The sequence below is a fragment of the Gopherus flavomarginatus genome, chromosome 18, assembly GCF_025201925.1.
Source record: "Gopherus flavomarginatus isolate rGopFla2 chromosome 18, rGopFla2.mat.asm, whole genome shotgun sequence".
NCBI classification, from domain to species: Eukaryota; Metazoa; Chordata; order Testudines; family Testudinidae; genus Gopherus; species Gopherus flavomarginatus.
The window spans coordinates 4657332-4683342 of NC_066634.1; the positions used below are offsets into that span (position 1 = coordinate 4657332).

General features: G+C 58.5%; 1 protein-coding gene across 3 annotated transcripts in view; it reads right to left on the reverse strand.

Annotated features, from left to right (window-relative positions):
- TTYH1 (tweety family member 1) overlaps window positions 1-18083 on the reverse strand; it is a 29260-nt gene extending 11177 nt beyond the window's left edge. For all 3 annotated transcript variants that reach the window (XM_050927945.1, XM_050927944.1, XM_050927946.1), the window contains exons 1-3: window positions 17827-18083; window positions 6237-6409; window positions 1373-1484 (exon numbers count right to left, since the gene is read on the reverse strand). In XM_050927945.1, the coding sequence (XP_050783902.1) occupies window positions 1373-1484; window positions 6237-6409; window positions 17827-17952 (411 nt within the window). In that variant the 5' untranslated portion in view covers window positions 17953-18083. The remainder of the gene's footprint in view (window positions 1-1372; window positions 1485-6236; window positions 6410-17826) is intronic.
- Window positions 18084-26011: the final 7928 nt, after the last annotated feature.

Consider the following 26011-nt stretch of genomic DNA (forward strand, 5'->3'; position numbering starts at 1 on the left):
TCACCAGGGTGTCAGTGCCCTGCAGCATGAGGTTGGCGATGGGCTGGGGCTCAGGGGGAGGTAGGCGGCAGTGGGGGGCACAGGGGTATATGGGGGCACAGGGGTATATGGGGGGGCTCACCAGCGCGTCAGCACCTTGCAGCATGAGGTTGGTGTCAGGGGCTGGGGGGGGCAGCGGGAGGTAGGGGGCAGTGGGGGGCACAGGGGGAAGTGGGGGGCAATGAGGGGCACAGGCGGGCACGGGGGGACTCACCAGCACATCAGTGCCCTGCAGCGTGAGGTTGGCATTAGGGGCTGGGGCGCAGGGGGAGGTAGGGGGACAGTGGGGGGCACAGGGGGGGCATGGGAGGCTCACCAGTGCGTCGGCACCCTGCAGCGTGAGGTTGGCGTTAGGGGCTGAGGGGGCAGCTGGAGGTAGGGGGCAGTAGGGGGCAGAGGGGGAAGTGGGGGGGCAGTGAGGGGCACCGGGTACTCACCAGCACGTCGGCACCCTGCAGCGTGAGGTTGGCGTTAGGGGGCTGGGGGGGCAGCGGGAAGTAGGGGGCAGTAGGGGGCAGAGGGGGAAGTGGGGGGGCAGTGAGGGGCACCGGGGGCTCACCAGCACGTCGGCGCCCTGCCGCTTGAGGTTGGCGTTAGAGGCTGGGGCACAGGGGGAGGTAGGGGGCACAGGGGAGCAGTGGGGGGCACAGGGGGGCACGAGGGGCTCACCAGCACATCGGCGCCCTGCAGTGTGAGGTTGGCATTTGGGGCTGGGGCACAGGGGGAGGTAGGGAGTAGTGGGGGGCAGGGGGAGCAGTGGGGGACACAGGGGGGCACGGGGGGCTCACCAGCACGTCAGCACCCAGCAGTGTGAGGTTGGCATTAGGGGCTGGGGTGCAGGGGGAGGTAAGGGGTACAGGGGGGCACAGGGAGCAGTGGGGGGTACAGGGGGGCACGGGGGCTCACCAGCACGTCGGCGCCCTGCAGCGTGAGGTTGGCGTTTGGGGCTGGAGGGGCAGCGGGAGGTAGGGGGCAGTGGGGGCACAGGGGGGCACGGGGGGCTCACCAGCACGTCGGCGCCCTGCAGCGTGAGGTTGGCGTTTGGGGCTGGGGCACAGGGGGAGGTAGGGGGCAGTGGGGGGCAGGGGGAGCAGTGGGGGGCACAGGGAGCAGTGGGGGGCACGGGGGCTCACCAGCACGTCGGCGCCCTGCAGCGTGAGGATGGCGTTTGGGGCTGGAGGGGCAGCGGGAGGTAGGGGGCAGTGGGGGCACAGGGGGGCACAGGGGGCTCACCAGCACGTCGGCGCCCTGCAGCGTGAGGTTGGCGTTTGGGGCTGGAGGGGCAGCGGGAGGTAGGGGGCAGTGGGGGCACAGGGGGGCACAGGGGGCTCACCAGCACGTCGGCGCCCTGCAGCGTGAGGTTGGCGTCCAGCAGCGCGGCCGTGGCCTGCCCGACCCCGTCGTTGGTCTCGCTGTTCCCGTAGAAGCCGATGCCAATTCCTGCACTGGGGGGGGGCACATGGGGAGTTGGTACCAGTGGGGGGAGCAGTCCCAGCGCCCCCCCAGCTCAGCCCCATCCACTGGAGCTCCAGCCCCCTGGGCAGCCCCAGGCTTGGGTGCAGGGGGGTGGCCATGGGGCAGCAGCTGGGGAGAGCGGCGGGGGGGGGTGATTGATAAAGGCCCATAAGCTTCTTAGCATAGAGAGGTGAGGGGGGGCAGCTGGGGGGGGCCGGACCCAGCCAGCCTGGGATCCCACCCCCCCATCACACCCACAGGCCCATCCAGCTGTCACTCCCCCCCGCCGGAGCAGCTGGTTCCTGACAGCCAGACCCGCCCCCCACCCAGCAATCAGCATGTGGCGGGGGGGGGGGGGTAATTACAGCCCTGTGGATAACGAGACACCCCTCGAGCTCCGGGGTAACAGCCGCTGATCAGCCCCCCACGGACTGTCCTGGACCCCTCAATACCCCCATACGTCCCAACCCCCCCATGCTCCCCCAGACCCCTCCATCCCCCCATAGCTCCCACCCCCACACCCCAGACCCCTCCATCCCCCCATAGCTCCCACCCCATACACCCCATACCCCTCTATCCCCCATACCTCCCACCCCCCCCACACCTCAGACCCCTCCATCCCCCCATAGCTCCCACCCCCATGCACCCCAGACCCCTCCATCCCCCCATAGCTCCCACCCCATACACCCCAGACCCCTCCATTCCCCCATACCTCCCCCCCCACACCCCAGACCCCTCCATCCCCCCATACCTCCCATCCCCCATACACCCCAGATCCCTCCATCCCCCCATAGCTCCCACCCCCATACACCCCAGACCCCTCCATCCCCCCATACCTCCCATCCCCCATACACCCCAGATCCCTCCATCCCCCCATAGCTCCCACCCCCATACACCCCAGACCCCTCCATCCCCCCATAGCTCCCATCCCCCCACACCCCAGACCCCTCCATCCCCCATACCTCCCACCTCCCCACACCTCAGACCCCTCCATCCCCCCATACCTCCCATCCCCCATACACCCCAGATCCCTCCATCCCCCCATAGCTCCCACCCCCATACACCCCAGACCCCTCCATCCCCCCATAGCTCCCACCCCATACACCCCAGACCCCTCCATCCCCCATACCTCCCACCCCCCCCACACCTCAGACCCCTCCATCCCCCCATACCTCCCATCCCCCATACACCCCAGATCCCTCCGTCCCCCCATAGCTCCCACCCCCATACACCCCAGACCCCTCCATCCCCCCATAGCTCCCATCCCCCCCACACCCCAGACCCCTCCATCCCCCCATACCTCCCACCCCCCCACACCTCAGACCCCTCCATCCCCCCATACCTCCCATCCCCCATACACCCCAGACCCCTCCATCCCCCCATAGCTCCCACCCCCATACACCCCAGACCCCTCCATCCCCCCATAGCTCCCATCCCCCCACACCTCAGACCCCTCCATCCCCCCATACCTCCCACCTCCCCACACCTCAGACCCCTCCATCCCCCCATACCTCCCATCCCCCATACACCCCAGATCCCTCCATCCCCCCATAGCTCCCACCCCCATACACCCCAGACCCCTCCATCCCCCCATACCTCCCACCCCCCACACCTCAGACCCCTCCATCCCCCCATACCTCCCATCCCCCATACACCCCAGACCCCTCCATCCCCCCATACCTCCCACCCCCCAACACCTCACACCCCTCCATCCCCCCATACCTCCCATCCCCCATACACCCCAGACCCCTCCATCCCCCCATACCTCCCATCCCCCATACACCCCAGATCCCTCCATCCCCCCATAGCTCCCACCCCCATACACCCCAGACCACTCCATCCCCCCATACCTCCCACCCCCCCACACCTCAGACCCCTCCATCCCCCCATACCTCTCATCCTCCATACACCCCAGATTCCTCCATCCCCCCATAGCTCCCATCCCCCCACACCCCAGACCCCTCCATCCCCCCATACCTCCCATCCCCCATACACCCCAGACCCCTCCATCCCCCCATAGCTCCCACCCCCATACACCCCAGACCCCTCCATCCCCCCATACCTCCCATCCCCCATACGCCCCAGACTCCTCCATCCCCCCATAGCTCCCACCCCCATACACCCCAGACCCCTCCATCCCCCCATAGCTCCCATCCCCCCACACCCCAGACCCCTCCATCCCCCCATAGCTCCCATCCCCCCACACCGCAGATCCCTCCATCCCCCCATAGCTCCCACCCCCCCACCCCCCCACCCCCCAGACCCCTCCATCCCCTAATAGCTCCCACTCCCCCACACCCCAGACCCTTCCATCCCCCCATACCTCCCATTCCCTCCACACCCCAGACCCCTCCATCCTGCCATACCTCCCATCCCCCCACACCCCAGACCCCTCCATCCCCCCATAGCTCCCACCCCCATACACCCCCAGATCCCTCCATCCCCCTATACCTCCCAGCCCCCCATGCCCCCATTCCCCTCCATCCCCCCATACCTCCCATCCCCTCACACTCCAGACCCCTCCATCCCCCCATAGCTCCCACCCCCATACACCCCCAGATCCCTCCATCCCCCTATACCTCCCAGCCCCCCATGCCCCCATTCCCCTCCATCCCCCCATACCTCCCATCCCCCCCACACTCCAGACCCCTCCATCCCTCCATAGCTCACACATCCATACACCCTCAGACCCCTCCATCCCTCCATCCCCCCATGCCCCCTTTCCCCTCCATCTCCCCATAACTCCACCCCCCATTCACCTTCATCCCCCATCCCACCCCTCATGTCTCCATCGTCCCCCAGACCCCTCTATCTCCCTCCCATTCATACACCCATCCCCCACCCCATGCCCCCATCCCCCCAGACTCCTTCATCCCCACCCCCCATGCCCCATCCCTCTCAGTCCCCACCCTCTTGTACCTCCCAGCCCCCCCTCATGCCGCCCTCCCCCCTCCATCCATCCCCCCTCCCGCCATCTGTCTGTGACTGAGGCCGGCTGGCTCCCAAAATCCTGCTGCCATGGCAACCGCCCCCTCCCCGCGGGGGAGGCAGCCCCATTCTCACGGTAATGAGGCCCCTTCCTTACAGGGCAGGAGCGATGGGGGGGGGGGATCGGTGTGGAGGATGCCAGTTTCTTTCCCCATCATCAAACCAAGCTGGGTAGGAGGGGGGCAGGGAGAGAACCCAGGTGTCCTGGCTCCCAGCCCCACCCCCTCTAACCACTAGACCCAACTCCCCTTGGTAGCAATGGGGCCGGGCGCTCTGGGGTTTGGTCCCTCCTCGTCCGTGGCCTGGCTGCTCGGGAGCCGGCCTGGGTCTGTGCGCAGGGGAGTTGGGCTCCTCTCCCCCCAGCCAGCCCCCTGGCACACAGAGGGGCTCATTGTCTGCTGTTTGAATGGCCCCAGGCTGGGGTCTCAATGGGGCCCTTCTCCCCCCAGCCTGGCTCATTCTCAGGGGGGTGCCAGCGACCCCCAGCGAGGGGCGGGGTGGGGCTGGGATGGTGGAGGAGCGAGCCAGTAACCCAGCCCGGAGAATGGAGAGTCTGGTGAAATTCGCCACAGTGCAAAGGGAGTGGTGTCTAGTGGTTAGAGCAGGAGGGGCTGGGAGCCAGGACTCCTGAGTTCTCTCCCCAGCTCTGGGAAGGGGAGTGAGGGCTAGTGGTTAGAGTAGGGGGGCTGGGAGCCAGGACTCCTGGGTTCTCTCTGTGGCTTTGGGAGGGGAGTGGGATCTAGTGGTTAGAGAGCGGGGGCTGGGAGCCAGGACTTCTGGGTTCTCTCCCTGACTCTGGGAAGGGGAGTGGGATCTAGTGGTTAGAGCGGTGGGGGCTGGGAGCCAGGACTCCTGGGATCTCTCCCGGGCTCTGGTGCGGGAGGTGGACTGGATGCGTTTTTGTCCCATGAACTTGGCTTTCTGCCTTGGCGCCCGGGGTTGGGAAGTTTTGTTTCCCATCCCCCCCCATGTGGCAGTGAAGGGGGGGAGGTTGGCAAGGGGGGGGCGAGAGGACCACGCGGGGGCCCAGCCATGGTGGAACAAAGAGACAAAGGAGCCGGGGGACCCTGGCTAGGGCCGGGGCCAGAGGGAGAAAAGGGACCTGGCTTCCTATAGTGCTGGGAAACAAGCAGCTCTTTATGGCAGCTGGGGGGCAGGGGGGTGGGGGGCACCGACAGCCAGTGCCAGACAAAGCCAGGACAATGGGGAGTCTGATGGGCCCAAGGGCAGGCGGGCGGGTGGGGGGGGGCAGAGAGAATGAGAAGGAGGGGGGAGGAGGAGGGGGAGAAATGTGGGGGAGGGACGGGGGAGGACAGATACCAACCCCAACAGCCTCCTCAGCAAAGGCTTAGAGAATGGTGGGGGGGCAGGGTCTGGCTGGCTCAGGGGGGCAGGGAATGGGGCGCGGGGCTTGTCCCCTCTAGGGGGCGCTGGCTCCCATCTGGCCCCAGGGCAGGGACTGGCTGGCTCAGGGGGGCAGGGAATGGGGAGTGGGGTCTGTCCCCTCTAGGGGGCGCTGGCTCCCATCCAGCCCCGGGGCAGGGACTGGCTGGCTCAGGGGGGCAGGGAATGGGGCGCGGGGCCTGTCTCCTCTAGGGGGCACCAGCTCCCATCCCATGCTGGAACCATCGATGAAGTGAGTTTGTTGAGGCCTCAGCCTACCTGCCCCAGCCCCCTCCCATTCTCACACAGGATGGGGGGTTTGACCCCCCCACTCATCCATCTCCCCCCTTGCCCCTTCCCTGGGTCCCCACCAACAGACGACGATGGCGGCCACGCAGCTCCAGGTGATGCAGCAAACCCTGTGCGGCTTGGGCTCGTCCTCGTCCTCCGGGTCGCAGCAACAGAACCGGATCAGGTAGACGCAGATCAGAACGAGGCTGATAGCCAGGCAGAGTCCGGCCACGCTGGCCAGGAGCAGCAGGGCCTGGGGGACGAATGGACAGACGCATATCAGCCAATGGACAGACCCCCCGCCCAGCTCTGGGAGGGGAGTGGGGTCTAGTGGTCAGAGCAGGGGGCCTGGGAGCCAGGACTCCTGGGTTCTCTCCCTGGCTCTGGGAGGGGAGCAGGGTCCAGTCGTTAGAGCAAGGAGGGGCTGGGAGCCAGGACTCCTGGGTTCTCTCCCCAGCTCTGGGAGGGGAGTGGGGTCTAGTGGTTAGAGCAGGGGGAGCTGGGAGCCAGGACTCCTGGGTTCTCTCCCCAGCTCTGGGAGGGGAGTGGGGTCTAGTGGTTAGAGCAGGGGGAGCTGGGAGCCAGGACTCCTGGGTTCGCCCCTATATTTCCAGGTGGAGCTGCCTGGCCCTGTGGCGATCTCTGCCCCCCAGGGCCCAAAGGGGGCAGATCGGGTCATGTCCCGCTATTCCCCCAGCCAGCCCCAATTCCCCACCCCCCCAGTCTCCCCCCAGCAGATTACAGCTTCTCTCAGTTTGCTCCAGGCTTAGACAGTGAAACCGCCCCCAGTGAAGCTGCGTGGGCCAGGCCTCCACCCCACAGCAGCTGGCAGAGTGAGGGGGCGGGGAGGCGGGGGCGCTGAGGGGGGAGGGGGGGCCCTGAGAGACATTTCTCAGCCTGCTTCTGCTGGAGAGCGGCCAGGGTTTGACAGTCTGAGAAATACAGCTCGTCCGGCTGGCTGTCCCCCCTCCATCCCCCTCCCCACATACCCCGTGTCCGTCCGTCCATCCGTCCCCATCCCACATACCCCGTGTCCATCCGTCCATCCATCCCCATCCCCACCCCTCCCCACATACCCCGTGTCCATCCATCCATCCCCATCCCCACCCCTCCCCACATACCCCGTGTCCGTCCATCCATCCATCCCCACCCCTCCCCACATACCCCGTGTCCGTCCATCCATCCCCATCCCCACCCCTCCCCACATACCCCGTGTCCATCCATCCATCCATCCCCATCCCCCCCTCCCCACATACCCCGTGTCCATCCATCCATCCCCATGCCCCATCCCCCTCCCCACATACCCCGTGTCCATCCATCCATCCCATCCCCACCCCTCCCCACATACCCCGTGTCCATCCATCCATCCATCCCCATCCCCTCCCCACATACCCCGTGTCCATCCATCCATCCCCATCCCCACGCCTCCCCACATACCCCGTGTCCATCCATCCATCCGTCCATCCATCCCCATCCCTACCACTCCCCACATACCCCGTGTCCGTCCATCCATCCATCCCCACCCCTCCCCACATACCCCGTGTCCGTCCATCCATCTGTCCATCCATCCCCATCTCCTCCCCACATACCCCGTGTCCGTCCATCCATCCATCCCCACCCCTCCCCACATACCCCGTGTCCATCCATCCATCCATCCATCCCCACCCCTCCCCACATACCCCGTGTCCGTCCGTCCATCTTTCCATCCATCCCCATCCCCTCCCCACATACCCCGTGTCCATCCATCCATCCATCCCCACCCCTCCCCACATACCCCGTGTCCATCCATCCATCCGTCCATCCATCCCCATCCCCACCCCTCCCCACATACCCTGTGTCCATCCATCCATCCCCACTGCTCCCCACATACCCCATGTCCGTCCGTCCATCCCCACCCCCCCTCCCCACATACCCTGTGTCCATCCATCCATCCCCCACACCTATCGGTCCAGCGAGGGGTGTGTGGGGACGGATGGACACAGAGGGTATCGGGGGGCAGGGGGTGATGGATGGACAGATAGACAGAGGAGCGTGTCTGGGGATGCAGAGACAACCCAGTGCCATTTACTTTGTCCTGGCAGGTGGCGGGGGCCTGTGGGGCTATAGCCCGTTCCCAGCCGGCAGCGGGGGTGAGAGGCAGGCAGAGGCCCATGGGGCTGTGTGTGGGGAGAGAGGGAAGGGTGGAGGGGATGAAGGGATGCATGGGGACACAGGGATAGGGAGGGATAGGGGGTGGGGAGGGAGGGAAGGATGGGGTCTGTGTGGGGAGATGGAGGGAGGGATGAGGGGTGCATGGGGATGGAGAAGAGCATAGGGACGGAGGGAGGGGTGCATGGGGATGGAGGGGCATGGGGGGCATGGATGGGCAGGGATAGAGGGATGGGGATGGGGGGGTGGGGAGGGAGAGGACAGGGATGGCTGTGAGGTGTGTGTGGAGATGGAGGGAGGGATGGGGGGCTGTGTGTGGGGATGGAGGGGCTGTGCATGAAGGGGATAGGGGGCTGTGCGTGGGGAGGGATGGAGGCTGTGTGTGGGGACAGAGGGAGAGGTGCGTGGAGGGAGATGGGGGACTGTGTGTGGGGATGGAAGGAGGGGTGCATGGTGAGGGGGGTGCATGGGGGGAGATGGTGGCTGTGTGTGGGGATGGATGGAGGGGTGCATGGTGAGGGGGGTGCATGGAGGGAGATGGCTGTGTGTGGGGAGGGAGATGGTGGCTGTGTGTGGGGATGGAGGGAGGGGTGCATGGTGAGGGGGTGCATGGGGGAGATAACGGCTGTGTGTGAGGGGAGATGGGGGGCTGTGTGTGGGGATGGAGGGAGGGGTGCATGGTGAGGGAGGGGTGCGTGGGAGGAGATGTGGGGCTGTGTGTGGGGAGGGATGGAGGCTGTGTGTGGGGATGGAGGGAGGGGTGCGTGGAGGGAGATGGGGGACTGTGTGTGGGGACGGAGGGAGGAGTGCATGGGGATGGGGGGTGCATGGGGGGAGATGGGAGGCTGTGTGCGGGGGGAGATGGGGGGCTGTGTGTGGGGATGGAGGGAGGAGTGCATGGTGAGGGGGGTGCATGGGGGAGATAACGGCTGTGTGTGAGGGGAGATGGGGGGCTGTGTGTGGGGATGGAGGGAGGGGTGCATGGTGAGGGAGGGGTGCGTGGGAGGAGATGTGGGGCTGTGTGTGGGGACGGAGGGAGGGGTGCATGGTGAGGGGGGTACATGGGGGGAGATGGCAGCTGTGTGTGGGGATGGAAGGAGGGGTGCATGGTGAGGGGGGTGCATGGGGGAGATGGCAGCTGTGTGTGGGGATGGAGGGAGGGGTGCATGGTGAGGGGGGTACATGGGGGGAGATGGCAGCTGTGTGTGGGGATGGAGGGAGGGGTGCATGGTGAGGGGGGTGCATGGGAGGAGACGGTGGCTGTGCGTGGGGTTGGAGGGAGGGGTGCATGGTGAGAGGGGTACATGGGGGGAGATGGCAGCTGTGTGTGGGGATGGAGGGAAGGGTGCATGGTGAGGGGGGGTGCATGGGGGCAGATGGCGGCTGTGTGTGGGGATGGAAGGAGGGGTGCATGGTGAGGGGGGTGCATGGGGGAGATGGCTGTGTGTGGGGATGGAGGGAGGGGTGCATGGTGAGGGAGGGGTGCATGGGGGGAGATGGCAGCTGTGTGTGGGGACGGAGGGAGGGGTGCATGGTGAGGGGGTGCGTGGGAGGAGACGGCGGCTGTGCGTGGGGATGGAGGGAGGGGTGCATGGTGAGGGGGGTACATGGGGGGAGATGGCAGCTGTGTGTGGGGATGGAGGGAAGGGTGCATGGTGAGGGGGGGTGCATGGGGGCAGATGGCAGCTGTGTGTGGGGATGGAAGGAGGGGTGCATGGAGAGGGAGGGGGCTGTGCATGGGGGGAGATGGGGGGCTGCACGTGGGGGCGGGGGCATGAGTGGGGGGGCGGGCGGCTGAGCGGCTGCACCCTGCCTGTCTCGGAGGCAGAGGCGCTGGCTCGTGGCTCGGGGGCCCCCGGTGACCTACATAGCAGCGAATCCAGAGCTCGGCTCCTGGTTCCGCCTGCCAAGGGAATCACCAGCTAATGTGGCTCCCGCCCCTGGCCTGGCCCCCCTGCTGCCCCCGCAGGGAGCCAGGCTGCTCGGGGTCCTCGAGTGACCCCCTAGCCCACCCCACTGCTGTGAAGCCAACGCTCCCCAGTGAGGACCCCTCCCAGGAGCTCATTAGAAACGGAGCCGCACGCTGTACAACAGGAACATGCTGCCAGGGACGGGCCCCGCCAGCCCAATTCGCCGGCCCCCATTCCCGGCGCACCTCTGCGCAGGACGGATCCCCTGACCCCCCTGGGCCCCGCCAGCCTGGTATCCCCCTGATTCCCCTGGGCCCAGCCAGCCCAGTATCCCCCCGATGCCCCAATCCCCCAGGCCCAGCCAGCCTGGTATCCCCCTGATGCCCCAATCCCCCAGGCCCAGCCAGCCTGGTATCCCCCCAATTCCCCCAGGCCCAGCCAGCCCGGTATCCCCCCGATTCCCCTGGGCCCAGCCAGCCTGGTATCCCCCCGATTCCCCTGGGCCCAGCAAGCCCAGTATCCCCCTGATGCCCCAATCCCCCAGGCTCAGCCAGCCTGGTACCCCCCAATCCTCCCAGGCCCAGCCAGCCCGGTATCCCCCTGATTCCCCTGGGCCCAGCCAGCCTGGTATCCCCCCAATTACCCTGGGCCCAGCCAGCCTGGTATCCGCCAATCCCACCGAGCCCAGCCAGCCTGGTATCCCCTGATTTCCCTGGGCCCAGCCAGCCCAGTATCCCCTCAACCCCCCATCCCCCCAGGCCCGGCCAGCCTGGTATCCCCCCAATCTCCCGAGGCCCAGCCAGCCGGTATCCCCTGGATCCCCCTGATCCTCCAAACCCTCCCCCCAGATCAGCCCCCTGGGCTCAGCAGCCTAGAGAGGAGAAGGACCCCCCCCCCCCGCTGGTCCCTAGAGAGGGGAAGGGCCCCACCCCCCCCGCTGGTCTCTAGAGAGGGGAAGGGCCCCACATCCCCTGCTGGTCTCTAGAGAGGAGAAGGGCCCCACCCCCCGTGCTGGTCTCTAGAGAGGGGAAGGGCCCCACATCCCCTGCTGGTCTCTAGAGAGGGGAAGGGCCCCACCCCCCTGCTGGTCTCTAGAGAGGGGAAGGGCGGTGACTGGGCTCCCCAGCAGCAATTCACTCAGCAGGGGTGGGGAAGAGGAGAAGAAATATTAATTAAAAGCAAAGGGAGGGGTGTGTGGGGAGGGATGGAGGGGTGTGGGGGGAGGGAGGGAGTGGCATGAGGGAGGGCAGGAGGGATGGAGGGGTGTGGGGGAGGGAGAGATGGAGGGGTGTTGGGGGAGGGAGGGATGGTGGGGTGTGGGGGGAGGGAGGAATGGATGGAGGGGTGTGGGGGGAGGGATGGAGGGGTGTGGGGGGAGGGAGGGAGGGATGGAGGGGTGTTGGGGGAGGGAGGGATGGCGGGGTGTGAGGGGAGGGATGGAGGGGCATGGGGGAGGGATGGATGGCAGGGTGTGGGGGGAAGGAGGGAGGGATGGCGGGGCGTGGAGGGAGGGAGGGAGGGATGGATGGGTGTGGGGGGAGGGAGGGGTCGATAGACAGGATTAAAGATCATAAACAAGCTGCCTCCCGCCTGTTACGCAGACAACTCCTGACACACATTAATTCCCAGCTAATCTGCATTTTGTTTTTTTTAAAAAAAGAGGCGCATTTTTGATATTTGCATCTCGTAATCCCCAGGACAGGATTGGGGGTGGAGGCCAGATTTGGTCTTAATCTGCCCAGAGATAGATCCCCAGCTGGTGTCAATCGTCCCTTGCTCTGTCGGAGACAATGGGGCCAGACCCCCAGCTGGGAAGGGGAGGAGGGGTGTCCATTGGCCATCGCTCCATCGGAGGCAATGGGGCCAGACCCCTAGGTGGGAGGACTGGGAGGAGGTCAATCAGTCATCAAGGGATAGACTCCGCCACTTCCTTGGTAGCTTATTCGGATGAGGCATTTTGACTCAGTTAAATTACACCCTTCCCCAGCCCCCGCTGTTCAAAACTGGAGTCTTTTTCCCAGTTTGAGGGTATCTGGCTTCCAGCCCTTGGGTCTTCTGCCTTCCAGGTCAGAGAGTAGCTGATACTTCCTGCCCGGGAAGGTCCCTCTACATCGTAATCAAGTTACCTCTTGATCTTTTCAATCAGCAAATTTTATTTTTTGAATTCACACTTCGTTACTTCTGTTTGAGTCTTAATTCGATATAAAGGTATTGAGCTGGGGCAATGCCTCAGATGGTTCAACTCTCAAAGCAGCCAACGCAGACTTTCAGAGAGGCCACTCTATAGGCAATTGTGTACCTGGAATGCATTTGTTATAGATCGAGGGTACAGCATCAGTATCAAAATCAAACTGCCTAGGTCTTTCCCTACCAGAGGAAGGTCTCAGAACTTCCTGGTCGCCGATGTGAAAGAGCCTGCACACACATTGTTTCCATCCTAACCTTGTAGCGAAGATCTTGGCTAAAGCCTGAAGTCTGAGGTTTAATAGCCCATTGGTAGATCTCAAAGCACCTGACCAAGGAGGTCAGTGTAATTATCCCCATTAACTGAGGCAGTGACCTGTCCACAGTCCCCCAGCCAGGAATAGCTATAGCAGTATAAGCAACCCATATTCCTGCAGCCCCTCCAAGGAAGAGGTATAGTGGGACCATGATTGTGCGTAGACAAGTCTTTGAAGATGGTCTTGAGAAGCGCTGAGAAGGCGTTTCGACTCAGTTGTGTTAATTCACTTGCACTAATATGATGGAAGAAAAGATCCAGTAGATCAGACTCCAAGGAATGGAGACTCTACCTCATCTCTTGGGGAGCTCTTCCACAGATATTTCTCATCTGGATTGATCTTGCTTTAGCTTTTCTGGGATGCTGTGTTCAATTCTGGCCTCTCACGGGCAAGAATGAGGAACCTGAACTGGACCAGTTGCTAGGATGATCCGGAGACCGGACAGTCGATTTTACGAGAAGAAACTCAAAGAGTTTGGCATGCTTAGCTTAAAAAGGAGGCTGGGAGGGGATCTGATCGCTTTCAGGGGGGCAAACGGCAGGGAGGGAGAAGGTGTGTTGAAACCGAAGAACAGTGCCTGGCTCAGGAACAAATGGGCATGGATAAACTGAGGCTGGAAATTAGAAGGAAGTTTCTAACCATCTGGATCAGCCTAAGTGGTTCGAAGATGGAGCTGTACATCTATGAATGGGACGGCAGGATGATGTTGCTGACGATAGCAGGGGACTGCACTCTGTGACCTTCCCAGTCCTGCGTCCTTCTGAATTTCTAGACTGTGGAAAAGTCACCCCTTTTGGCTGGGCCCAGTCAAGTGAGCTCCTCGAGTCTCTTTGCTTGTTTACATGGAGATGCTATTCCCGAACCAGGTTGGATGTGCCGTCGCTATATCGGGATGACTCCCAGTGTGAGGACATGTTTATACCACAATCAAAGGGGCCCATATTTTGGTTCAGCTTGGTCCAGCAGCCCAGCTGATGGCATCTTGCTCCTATGCTCAGGGTCTGACTGATCACCAGCTTTGGGGGCAACATCCCCAAGCTTCCTCCACAGTCTTGGCGGGTGGATCATCTGGGCTCAACTCCCCTAATTCATCCCTTGCCAGTGTCAGGGCTGTCACGGGGCTTGCTTGCTGTTAGGGCGCCTCCTCCTGGCTGCTCTAGGAATTATTTCCTTCCAGGTCTGATGCCCCCTTCCGTCACTCAGTCGTGCAAACCACAGTCTCTCTCTCGGAGTGCTCCCTCGTCATGGCTTGGCCCTCCGTGCTCACAACACACTTTCCCGCTCCCGGGGTATCAAAGTCAAACAGGATGAAACATCCCACAACCCAGCCTGTGCCCCTTACCCAGTGGTTGGTAGGGGAGCCCGGGCCCACCCTTCACTCCAGGAACCAGCTTGAAGACCCTCTTACTAGTGTCCAAGGTCTGCAGCATCCTAGTCAGGGGTTGCTCAGGTCACTTAATTCCCCTCAGCTGTGGGACTATCTGAGTAACTGGTCCCTTCTCAGATAGCGTGGGGCAGCCCCCCACTTCAGAGGGGCATTTCCCACTGTCTCTGTTTGGGGCTGCAAAATGTGAATCAACTGTGGATAATGGTGTTCAAAGCAGGGATGAACATGACCTGTGCTTAGATGAGGTGTGGGGATGTCTTTCTAGGATGTCCACCGTGCATCGGATTATTTTGTACAAGCTCGTCTGGGCAATTGCCCCATGTGTTATCCTAGAACTGTGGGGCCGGAAGAGATCTTAAGGGGTCATTACATCATCTCCAAGTCAACTTGGATCAGCTCTGGCTGACGTTCGTTCCACTTGTTCTTAAAACCCTCCAAGGACCAGCCCCGAGACGGGTTTTACAGGCACATTGGCTCAGACACCTCGCCCGGATAATTCAGAGTAAGGTTTGAGAACTCCATGGCCACATGGTCTAAGAACCTTGCGTCCACACAGTTTTCATCCTAATCTCGTAGCTGCGAGCTCGGTTTAAGCCTGAGATTGAGTGGCCCAGACGGAATTTGGATCCTTGTTAATGACTGCTCTGGATATTGTTGGTGCCCATCTAGGCTTCCTAACTTGCCAAGATCCTGGCCCCTACGCCACCCGGTGGCAAGGAGTTCCACAGGCCAATGATGCCTTGCCTTGGATCATGTGTGAAGTTACCACCATTTAATTTCACGGGATGCTCCGTGCAAATGTTCTCCAGGCCTTGGGGCATCCTCATGGCTCTTCCCTGCAGGAATCTCTCTGGCCTGGATTACACAGGGTTACTTGCAAATCTAGGTGTCTGGGAATCAGGCCAGATGGGACCCCCCTTGAGAGGAGATGGCAGGTTCAGGGACTCGGGAACTAGGGAGCGGCTCAGAGATACACAGGAAGTTTTTGGGGGGGATGGAGGTAACATGTTGATGTAATTCTATATCTAGCTAATGTCACCGTCTGAGTGGTTGTAGTTTGAACAGAGATGGAAAGACAGATGGATGGAGGGATGGGGATGGAGGTAGAGGAGTGTGGGGACGGATGGCCAGATAGACACAGGGATGGGATGGATGGATGGAAGCAGGGATGAGAATGGAGATAGAGGGATGGGGATAAATAGATAAAGGGCTGTGTATGGGGCTGGATGGATAGAGGTGAGTGCATGGGGACAGACAGGTAGCTCTGGGGATAGATGGACCTACAGACAGCGCGACCCCACCACTGTAGGGAGAGGAGCTGCCCCTGTTGGTGGGGCCCCGGATGGTAACATCTGAAGTAGGGTATGATGCCGCCCCAGCCTCCCCCCAGCACACATAACAGGTGGCTCCCAGCATAACAAGAGATTAGACACACACACCCCGGTCAATTACCCCCCACCCCTGCTGGCCCCACTGCCTGGTCAGACCCAGGACACAGACATGTCCCCTTCACCCCCACTTGTGCCCACTCTGCCCCCTTCCCAGCTCTGCACTCCCTCTGCCCTCTTGTCTGTCCTGGCATTGGGACCAGGCTCACCTTCACTTCTCTTGATCCCTCCAGCTGCCAGTCTCTCTCCCTCTCTATCTTTCTCTCCTCGGGTCCCTACATTGCTCCAATCTGTCCATCCCTCTCCACCCTCATTTTCTTCCTCCCTCTGTCCATCCCTCTTCTCTTTCTGTCTCCCTCCCTCCTCAACTCCTCCATCCCCTCCCGTCTCTTTCTATCCATCCTCGTCCTCCAGCACTCACACTGCTCCATCCATCTCTCCTCCATCCCTCCTGTCTCCTTCTATTCATCCCATTCCCTCCAATACTCACACTGCTTCATCCATCTCTCCTCCATCCCTCCATCCTCTTTCTATCCATCCCCTTCCCCCAACACACACACTGCTCCATCCAACTCTCCTCCATCCCTCCATCCCCACCTGTCTCTTTCTGTCCATCCCCCTTCCTCCAACACACACACTGCTCCATCCATCTCTCCTCCATCCCTCCTGTCTCCTTCTATCCATCTCCTTCCCTCCAGCACTCACACTGCTCCATCCATCTCTCCTCCATCCCTCCATCCCCACCTGTCTCTTTCTGTCCATCCCCCTTCCTCCAACACACACACTGCTCCATCCATCTCTCCTCCATCCCTCCATCCCCACCTGTCTCTTTCTGTCCATCCCCCTTCCTCCAACACTCACACTGCTCCATCCATCTCTCCTCCATCCCTCCTGTCTCCTTCTATTCATCCCGTTCCCTCCAATACTCACACTGCTTCATCCATCTCTCCTCCATCCCTCCATCCTCTTTCTATCCATCCCCTTCCCCCAACACACACACTGCTCCATCCATCTCTCCTCCATCCCTCCATCCCCTCCTGTCTCTTTCTGTCCATCCCCCTTCCTCCAACACACACACTGCTCCATCCATCTCTCCTCCATCCCTCCTGTCTCCTTCTATCCATCTCCTTCCCTCCAGCACTCACACTGCTCCATCCATCTCTCCTCCATCCCTCCATCCCCACCTGTCTCTTTCTGTCCATCCCCCTTCCTCCAACACACACACTGCTCCATCCATCTCTCCTCCATCCCTCCATCCCCACCTGTCTCTTTCTGTCCATCCCCCTTCCTCCAACACTCACACTGCTCCATCCATCTCTCCTCCATCCCTCCTGTCTCCTTCTATCCATCTCCTTCCCTCCAGCACTCACACTGCTCCATCCATCTCTCCTCCATCCCTCCTGTTTCCTTCTATCCATCTCCTTCCCTCCAGCACTCAGACTGCTCCATCCATCTCTCCTCCATCCCTCCTGTTTCCTTCTATCCATCTCCTTCCCTCCAGCACTCAGACTGCTCCATCCATCTCTCCTCCATCCCTCCTGTTTCCTTCTATCCATCTGCTTCCCTCCAGCACTCACACTGCTCCATCCATCTCTCCTCCATCCCTCCTGTCTCCTCTATCCATCCCCTTCCCTCCAGCACTCACAGTGCTCCATCCATCTCTCCTCCATCCCTCCTGTCTCCTTCTATCCATCCCCTTCCTCCAGCACTCACACTGCTCCATCCATCTCTCCTCCATCCCTCCATCCCCTCCTGTCTCCTTCTATCCATCTCCTTCCCTCCAGCACTCACACTGCTCCATCCATCTCTCCTCCATCCCTCCTGTTTCCTTCTATCCATCTGCTTCCCTCCAGCACTCACAGTGCTCCATCCATCTCTCCTCCATCCCTCCTGTCTCCTTCTATCCATCCCCTTCCTCCAGCACTCACACTGCTCCATCCATCTCTCCTCCATCCCTCCATCCCCTCCTATCTCCTTCTATCCATCCCCTTCCCTCCAGCACTCACACTGCTCCATCCATCTCTCCTCCATCCCTCCTGTCTCCTTCTATCCATCCCCTTCCTCCAGCACTCACACTGCTCCATCCATCTCTCCTCCATCCCTCCTGTCTCCTTCTATCCATCCCCTTCCTCCAGGACTCACACTGCTCCATCCATCTCTCCTCCATCCCTCCTGTCTCCTTCTATCCATCCCTTTCCTCCAGCACTCACACTGCTCCATCCATCTCTCTTTCTCTCTCCCTTTTTCTTTCTTTCCATCTCTCCCTCCCTTTCAACCTGCTTCTATCCCTCTATTCCTCCGCCCTCCTTCTTACTGCGCCCCCGCGCCCCCCTTACCTGCTGGTACTCCCTGTCCTGTGGGGCGAAGCTGCTCTCCACCACCTCGAACTGGAAATTGGTGCGCGGCACCTGGTGGAGCAGGTAAACCCACCACGACGCCTGGTACCCCTGGGGAGCCCCCATAGTCCCCTCTGGGCGCACGTGAGGGGGACCCTCTCCCCGGACGCCTGGGTCCCCTGGCTCACCGCCTCGGGCCGCCCATGGGGCTGCGGGGGCCGGAGTGGGCGCAGGGGCGCCCGGCGGGCAGGGAGGTGGAGAGCGAGTGAGCGAGCGGAGGTTTGGCTGGGGGGGGGGGCGGGAGGATATTATGCATGGGGGAGAGATGGGGGGGTGTATGAGGGAGGGGCAGTGCCCCCTGGTGGTGACATCCTGGAACTGCCAAGCTATTCCCCCCCACCCTGTCCCTAGGGGACCCCTTTAAATTAACCCTTCGCTTCCCAGTCCATGGGGGCTGCAGCGCCCCCTGGTGGTGACATCCGGGAGCTTCCTAACTAGTCATTAAATCCGCCCATAGGGAGGGGGCGGAGAGAGGGATCCGCTTTAAATTAACCCTTCATGTCCCAGCCCATTGGGAGGGCGGAGCCTGGGGAAGGGACAGCACCCCCTAGTGGTGAGCTGATATAATTCATCAGCTGTTCAGTCTCCACCCTCCCATAACAGGGACCCTTGAAATTAATTTAACCTTTAACCCTTTAAATAAACCCTTAAATTAACCCTTCGCTGCTCCATCCACTCCCAGATCCTCATGACCCTCCTTCCCCGTGCTCCTTATTATAATTCACTACCAATACTTGCCTTGCCACTGCTCCTAAATGGGCCGGGCCAGGGCTGCCCCGCGCCAGGCGCTGTACAGACACAGAATGAAGAGACGGTCACTGCAGTGGGTGGAGACAAATGGATTGACCCTGGGGGGCGGGGAGCACAAAGAAACAGGCTGGTCAGTTTGAGCGGCAGGTGTCCCAGCAAACCAGCTGCCCTAATACCTGTCACCATTCACGTATGTGTCCCGGCAAAGGGGCGTTTTGGAAGCCTGGGATGTGTCAAGTCCTTGGCTTTATGCAAAATCCTGTAGCAATGAGTTCCACAGGCCAATTGCGTGTCATGGGGAAAAGTGCTTCCTTGGCTCAGTTTTTAATTGGTCCCCCTGAATCCCAGCTCCATTGTCCCCCCCACCCCCAACCCACTAGACCGCTGTGGGCAAACTTTTTGGCCCAAGGGCCACATCTGGGCATGGAAATTGTATGGCGGGCCATGAATGTTCATGAAATTGGGGGTTGGGGTGTGGGACGGGGTAAGGGCTCTGGCTGGGGGTGTGAACTCTGGGGTGGGGCCAGAAATGAGGAATTCAGGGTGCGGGAGGGGCTTCCAGGCTGGGGCGGGAGGTTAGGGTGCAGGGGTTGCTGGCTCTGGGGTGGGGCTGGGAATCAAAGGGTTTGGAGGGCAGGAGGGGGATCAGGGCTGGGGCATGGGATCAGGGGTGCAGGCTCTGGGCGGCGCTTACCTCAAGCAGCTCCTGGAAGCAGCAGCATGTCCCCTCTCCAGCTCCTATGTGGAGGCACAGCCAGGCGGCTCTATGCACTGCCAAGTCTGCAGGTGCCGGCCCTGCAGCTCCCATTGGCTGCGGTTCCCAGCCAATGGGAGCTGCAGTGCTGGCATTTGGGGTGGGAGCAGCATGCGGAGCCCCCTGGCTGCCCCTACGTGTAGGAGCCGGAAGGGGGACATGCTGCTGCTTCCAGGAGCCACGGCACACACAGAGCGGCGCAAGTCCCTGCTCCCACTCCCTGGCAGGAGCTCAAGGGCCAGATTAAATGGTCTGATGGGACTGTCTGCACTGGTGGTGGGATACCAGGGTGACGATACGTGAGCCTAGAGAGAGACCTGCCTAGGAGGGGGAAACCCTGTGTCCTAGCACCTTCCCTCCCTCTGCAATTGCTTAAAAATAAAGTATCTGACTTTGCTGCACCCAACCGAAAAAAGTAAGAACTCTGTTTTTCTCCAACCTGAGTGAGCATCGTAGGCTTCGGTAAGTGTGTGCAAGAAAATCCAGTGTGGGCTGAAGGTCATTCTCAGCATGCGCCAGGATGACACAATCGTCGGCGGACTGAAGATCAGTGATGGATGCCCTGAAGACTTTAGACTTCAAGCGGAGATGTCGATTAAAGATTAAAGAGCCGCCCGTCCATTCTGTATTGAATGTCAACTCCATGGGGGGTGTGGGGTGATCTTTAATGAGGACGATCTACAGCGAAATACGTTGAAAACAGGGTTGGGGTAATGACGGATCCTTGCCTAACCTCAGTTTTGATGACCAATGGGCATTACAGAGAACTGGGGCAGTTATCTGCTCGTGGAGAAGCCTCAGGACCTTAATAGATATTGGAGGGCAGCCAGATCTGGCCAGACTCTTCCACAGGGCTCCATGATTGACAGAGTCAAAGGCCTTTGTCAAGTCGATGAAAGCCACGTACAGGGGCGGATTCTGTTCCTGAGATTTTTCCTGGATTTGGCAGGCAGTGAAGTTTGTGTCTAAAGCTGCACTGAGATTCCAGCACAATGGCCTCAGCGAGGGGAAGTAATCGGTTTAAGAGGATACCGGCAGGAATTTTCCCTGCTGTAGATAGCAAGGCAATGCCTTGAGAGTCTAGCCGCCTCCAACACCCTCCCCCATTTTGTGCCCCTTGCTCCTCCCAGGGACTGGGCCTGGGCAACACGGGCTTCTTTAACCCACTATCTCTCTGCACCCCCAGGAGCCTGGATCCGACCATGCAGGGAAAAGAATCTCTCAACAGAGGAGCCTCACTCGGTGCCATGGTTCGTGTCGCATGTGGGCAAGTTTGCAGACTGAGAAGGAAGTATGCAGAGTCAAACCCTCCAGTACCAGGAAATGCCAGTTAAGGTTTCCTGAACACCCTTAACTCTGCCCACTTGAGCACGTGCATTACGATGCCATCCTTTAATTGCATGATCACGTATTAATTTTACCTAAATGGGTCCTTAGCTGCTTGAATCCAAAATATAATAATTGGGGACAGGAGAAATCTGCAGTGGAAGATTGAAGACCAGACCCGGTTGTCTCCTGGCTCCCAACCTGGTGCACCTTCCCCAAGGCTGCAGGGTACATTGAGTGTGACCTGTCCCCACTGCCCACAGAGACAGGGAAATGCTGCAACTTACGTGACACTTGGCCAAGCTGACAGCCCCAGGATTTCCTGGGCGTTGCAGAGACCGCAACTTATTTTGCCTCCAATAGATCTGGCCGGCAGATTAGAACCAACATGTGAGGGATACAGGAAGAGATGAGCCATCCCTGACTTCCTGTGTCTGGAGCTCCCAGCAGAGTTCTTCATTTAAGGCTTGGTGGAGCTGGGCACTGGGGTGTTGGTGGCAGCGCGAAGGGGCCCCTCGCTGCCCCCATCATGGCATCTGCTCTCACTGTCCTTTTCCTCGGTGAGTATTGGAGATAGCCAGGAAGTGTGTCCATGGCGGGGTCTGATACTAGGGCATGTGTCCCTGGGGATGGGGGGGAAATCTGAGACTGGGGCGTGTGTCCATCTGGGGGGATGTGAGACCACGGTGTGTGTCCATGGGGTGGGGGGAGCATCTGAGACCAGGGCATGTGTACATGGTGTGTCGGAGGGTGTCATCTCACACCAGGATGTGTGTCCATGAGGGGGGCAGGTTCTGAGACCAGGATGTGTGTCCATGGTGGAGATCTGAGACCAGAGCAGATACCTGGGGGGAGGAGGGTATCTGAAACCAAGATGTGTGCCCATGGGGGTGGGGGTCTGTGACTGGGAATGTTCTTAATGTTTTCTCTGAATACTGTGGGGGGGGGGGGCTCAGTTCCTGGCCAACCCTCTGTCTCCTGGCAACTAATGGCCAGGCCTATCCTCCCCTGCAAGGGGATGCTACAGGTGTTGGAGACAAAGATCAGGTGACCTCCTGGCCCGGGAAAGGAACTGAGAAGAGGAGGAGGGGCTGTAGGGGGTGTCAGTCTGGGGCTGGCTGGGGACAAGGAGTGAAGTGCAGACATGGGAGTCTGGCTCACTGCCCCCCAGAATGGACCCAGCTGAGGGGTCCTGTTCTCTGTACCTACAAGTTCTGGTTTAGACCCTGTTCCTGTCATCGAATAAACCTCTGTGTTACTGGCTGGCTGAGAGTCACGTCTGACTGCGAAGTGGGGGTGCAGGACCCTCTGGCTTCCCCAGGACCCCACCTGGGCGGACTCGCTGTGGGAAGCGCACGGAGGGGCAGAGGATGCTGAATGCTCCAAGGAGAGACCCAGGAGGTGAAGCCATGTGAGCTTCTTGCCCTGACAAAGTCTGCTCCAAGGGAGAGGAGGCTCCCCAAAGTCCTGCCTGGCTTTGTGGGGAGCAGTTCCAGAGCATCGCCTGGGGACTCTGTGACAGGGTCTGAGACCAGGGTGTGTCTCAATGGGGGGGGATGTGAAACCAGGGCGTGTGCCCATTGGGGTGGGTGTCTGATACAAGGGTGTGTCTCCATTGTGGGGGCGGATCTGAGAACAGTGCATTTGTCCATGGCGGGGATATGAGACCAGGGCGTGTGTCCATGGCAGGCGGGTGGGTGGGGGTGGGGGTAGGGGGGCTCTGGGGATCTGAGCTCAGGGTGTAGGATCCAGTTGCTCTGGGATCTGGACCCTAATGACTTGTCTTCTCTCCAGGCTGCTGGCTGGCTGGGCAGAGCGGGATGTCAGGATGTGAGTATCTGTGGGGCTGGGGAAACTTTAGTGTTTAGGACAGGGCTTAGGGAGGAGAAAAGAGGATCTGAGTCCTGAACCTTTGCCCCGAAACTCACTTCAACCTCCTGTGATTGACCCCATGGGGATGATCCCCAGTGCAGTCAGGGGTGACTGTAGATTGACCCCGGGGGGCTGAGATCTGGGCTGAGAAAGTAGTTAAGGACATTGAGGTCAATGGTAATTGGGAAAAATTACAACATGGTTTCACAAAAGGTAGATCGTGCCAAACCAACCTGATCTCCTTCTTTGAGAAGATAGCAGATTTTTTAGACAAAGGAAACGCAGTGAATGTAATTTACCTTGATTTCAGGAAGGCATTTGACACGGTTCCACATGGGGAATTATTAGCTAAATTGGAAAAGATGGGGATCAATATGAAAATTGAAAGGTGGATAAGGAACTGGTTAAAGGGGAGACTACAACGGGTCGTACTGAAAGGTGAACTGTCAGGCTGGAAGGAGGTTACTAGTGGAGTTCCTCAGGGATCAGTTTTGGGACCAATCTGATTTAATCTTTTTATTACTGACCTTGGCACAAAAAGCGGGAATGTGCTAATAAAGTTTGCAGATGACGCAAAGCTGGGAGGTGTTGCCAATACAGAGAAGAACCGGGATATCTTACAGGACGATCTGGATGACCTTGTAAACGGGAGTAATAGTAGTAGGATGAAATGTAATAGTGAAAAGTGCAAGGTCATGCATTTAGGGATGAATAACAAGAATTTTAGTTATAAATTGGGGACACATCAGTTGGAAGTAACAGAGGAGGAGAAGGACCTTGGAGTATTGGTTGATCACAGGATGACTGAGCCGCCAATGTGATATGACTGTGAAAAAAGCAAATGTGGTCTTGGGATGCATCAGGCGAGGTATTTCCAGTAGAGATAAGGAGGTGTTAGTACCATTATACAAGGCGCTGATGAGACCTCACCTGGAATATTGTGTACAGTTCTGGTCTCCCATGTTTAAGAAGGATGAATTCAAACTGGAACAGGTACAGAGATGGGCTACTAGGATGATCCGAGGAATGGATCCTGTCTTATGAAAGGAAACTCAAAGAGCTTGGCTTGTTTAGCCTAACCAAAAGAAGGCTGAGGGGGGATATGATGGCTCTTTATAAATATATCAGAGGAATAAATACCAGGGAGAGAGAGGAACTATTTAAGCTCAGTACCAATGTGGACACAAGAACAAATGGCTATAAACTGGACACTAGGAAGTTTAGACTTGAAATTAGACGAAAGTTTCTAACCATTAGAGGAGTGAAGTTCTGGAACAGCCTTCCAAGGGGAGTAGTGGGGGCAAAAGACATATCTGGTTTCAAGACTAAGCTTGATAAGTTTATGGAGGGGATGGTATAATGGGACAGCCTGATTTTGGCAATTAATTCGTCTTTGATTACACTGCTCTACAACCAAAATGCTTCTGAAATAAATGTAGTCCAACTTTACTAATTCTGGGTCACTGAGAACGAAAATGATGCTTAAAATTGTTGATTGGCTCTAGTTTTCAAGATATGCTGTTGGGTCAGTATATACGACCCTTAACTTGGGAATGGAGGAGGATAAGTGAGTTATAAAGGGAAGGGATCTCAATTTAAACCAGAAATGACTAAAATACATCTTTGACTGGATCTATGAGTAAATCTATGACTAGGTTTGGACAGTACTTGCTTTTTAGGCAAAACAATGAATGATGCAATCTGAAGCTGGTATTGTGTCATATATGATATGAATTGCATCATGTTATTCCTAGAAGTCATGGATGATGCAATCATAACGAAGCTTACATCACTCTGCTGAACAAATTGCCCTATATCAGCTCTAGAAATCATACAGTGTCTTGCTCTCTTATTTGTCAGCGTTTGATTTTGCAAAGGGACACATTTCTGTTTAGCCAAAGTGAGCAGAGATGCCTCGTACTTGTGTGAACAGTGCAGATAACTTCTGCTACGTTTGTGGTGAAGTGACTTTTGTATCACAAAAGCGCAGCATAACCACTATGGTTAAGAAAGCCTATCACCTTTATTTTGGCTGCAAAATTGGAGATCAGGACAAGAGGTGGGCCCCACACATATGCTGCAACACTTGTGCAACAAATCTTCGCTAGTGGTTGAACAGGAAAAGGAAATCTATGCCTTTTGCAGTGCCAATGATTTGGAGAGAGCCAACAGATCATACCAGCAATTGTTACTTCTGCATGGTGCCTCCAGTTGGGAAAGGTGTGTCAAAGAAGAAAGAGTGGACTGTGCATTATCCAAACATTCCATCAGCTATACGCCCAGTACCCCACGGAGGAGGACTGCCGGTTCCTGATGCATATCAGAATCATTCTCACTTGAGTCAGATGAGGAAGAGGAAGAGGATGAAACTTCTGGTCCTGAACCATCAATGTCACAGGACCCACATTTTCTCCCATCCTCCTCCTCTGACCCACACCTCATAACACAAGGTGAACTGAATGACCTTGTCAGGGATTTGGAACGACCCAAGAGTAAGGCAGAGCTGCTGGGCTCCAGACTACAGCAGTGGAATCTCCTGGCAGGCTGTCAGGGCAAATGGAGCCCATCAATGCTTGCAGACTATTGCTGGACAGTGACAAGAGATGCTCCATTTAATGAATACAAGAGACAAGCCAAGAAGCGCCGAGTAGACACTGAATAGGACTAAACTATGTACGTAATAGTTTTTTGCCTTTTGTTTCATAATAAATTTTATTTATATAACCCTTCTGCTGATTTTTAAAGTGTTACATAAACAGGACAGGTGAAATATTATCATGTAAAGCAACCATAAACACATGAAAAGACCTAGGTTTACAATTTATGATTAAAACTCTACTATCTACACAATATACATAGACATAAAATGTAAAAACTTAAATATCTTAGAAACAGTAGCCAATCAGTTGTTTTAATTGTCATATTTGAATTCAGCACATCAAAATACATAGTAATTATCACATTTTATCTCTGAAGCAGACGACTTCTCAAAAATTGTAGACCAGTGTTATTAGCAGGTAAATATGCCGAATGGCCTGTGATGGGATATTAGACGGGTTGGGATCTGAGTTACTACAGAGAATTCTTTCCTGAGTGCTGGCAGGTGAGTCTTACCCACATGCTCAGGGTTTAACTGATCATCATATTTGGGGTTGGGAAGGAATTCTCCTCCAGGGCAGATTGGCAGAGGCCCTGTGGGTTTTTTGCTTTCCTCTGCAGCGTGGGGCACGGGTCACTTGCTGGAGGATTCTCTGCAGCTTGAGGTCTTTAAACCACGATTTGAGGACTTCAGTAACTCAGACATAGGTCAGGGGTTTGTTACAGGAGTTGGTGGGTGAGATTCTGTGGCCTGCATTGTGCAGGAGGTCAGACTAGATGATCATAATGGTCCCTTCTGGCCTTAAAGTCTATGAGTCTATGAGG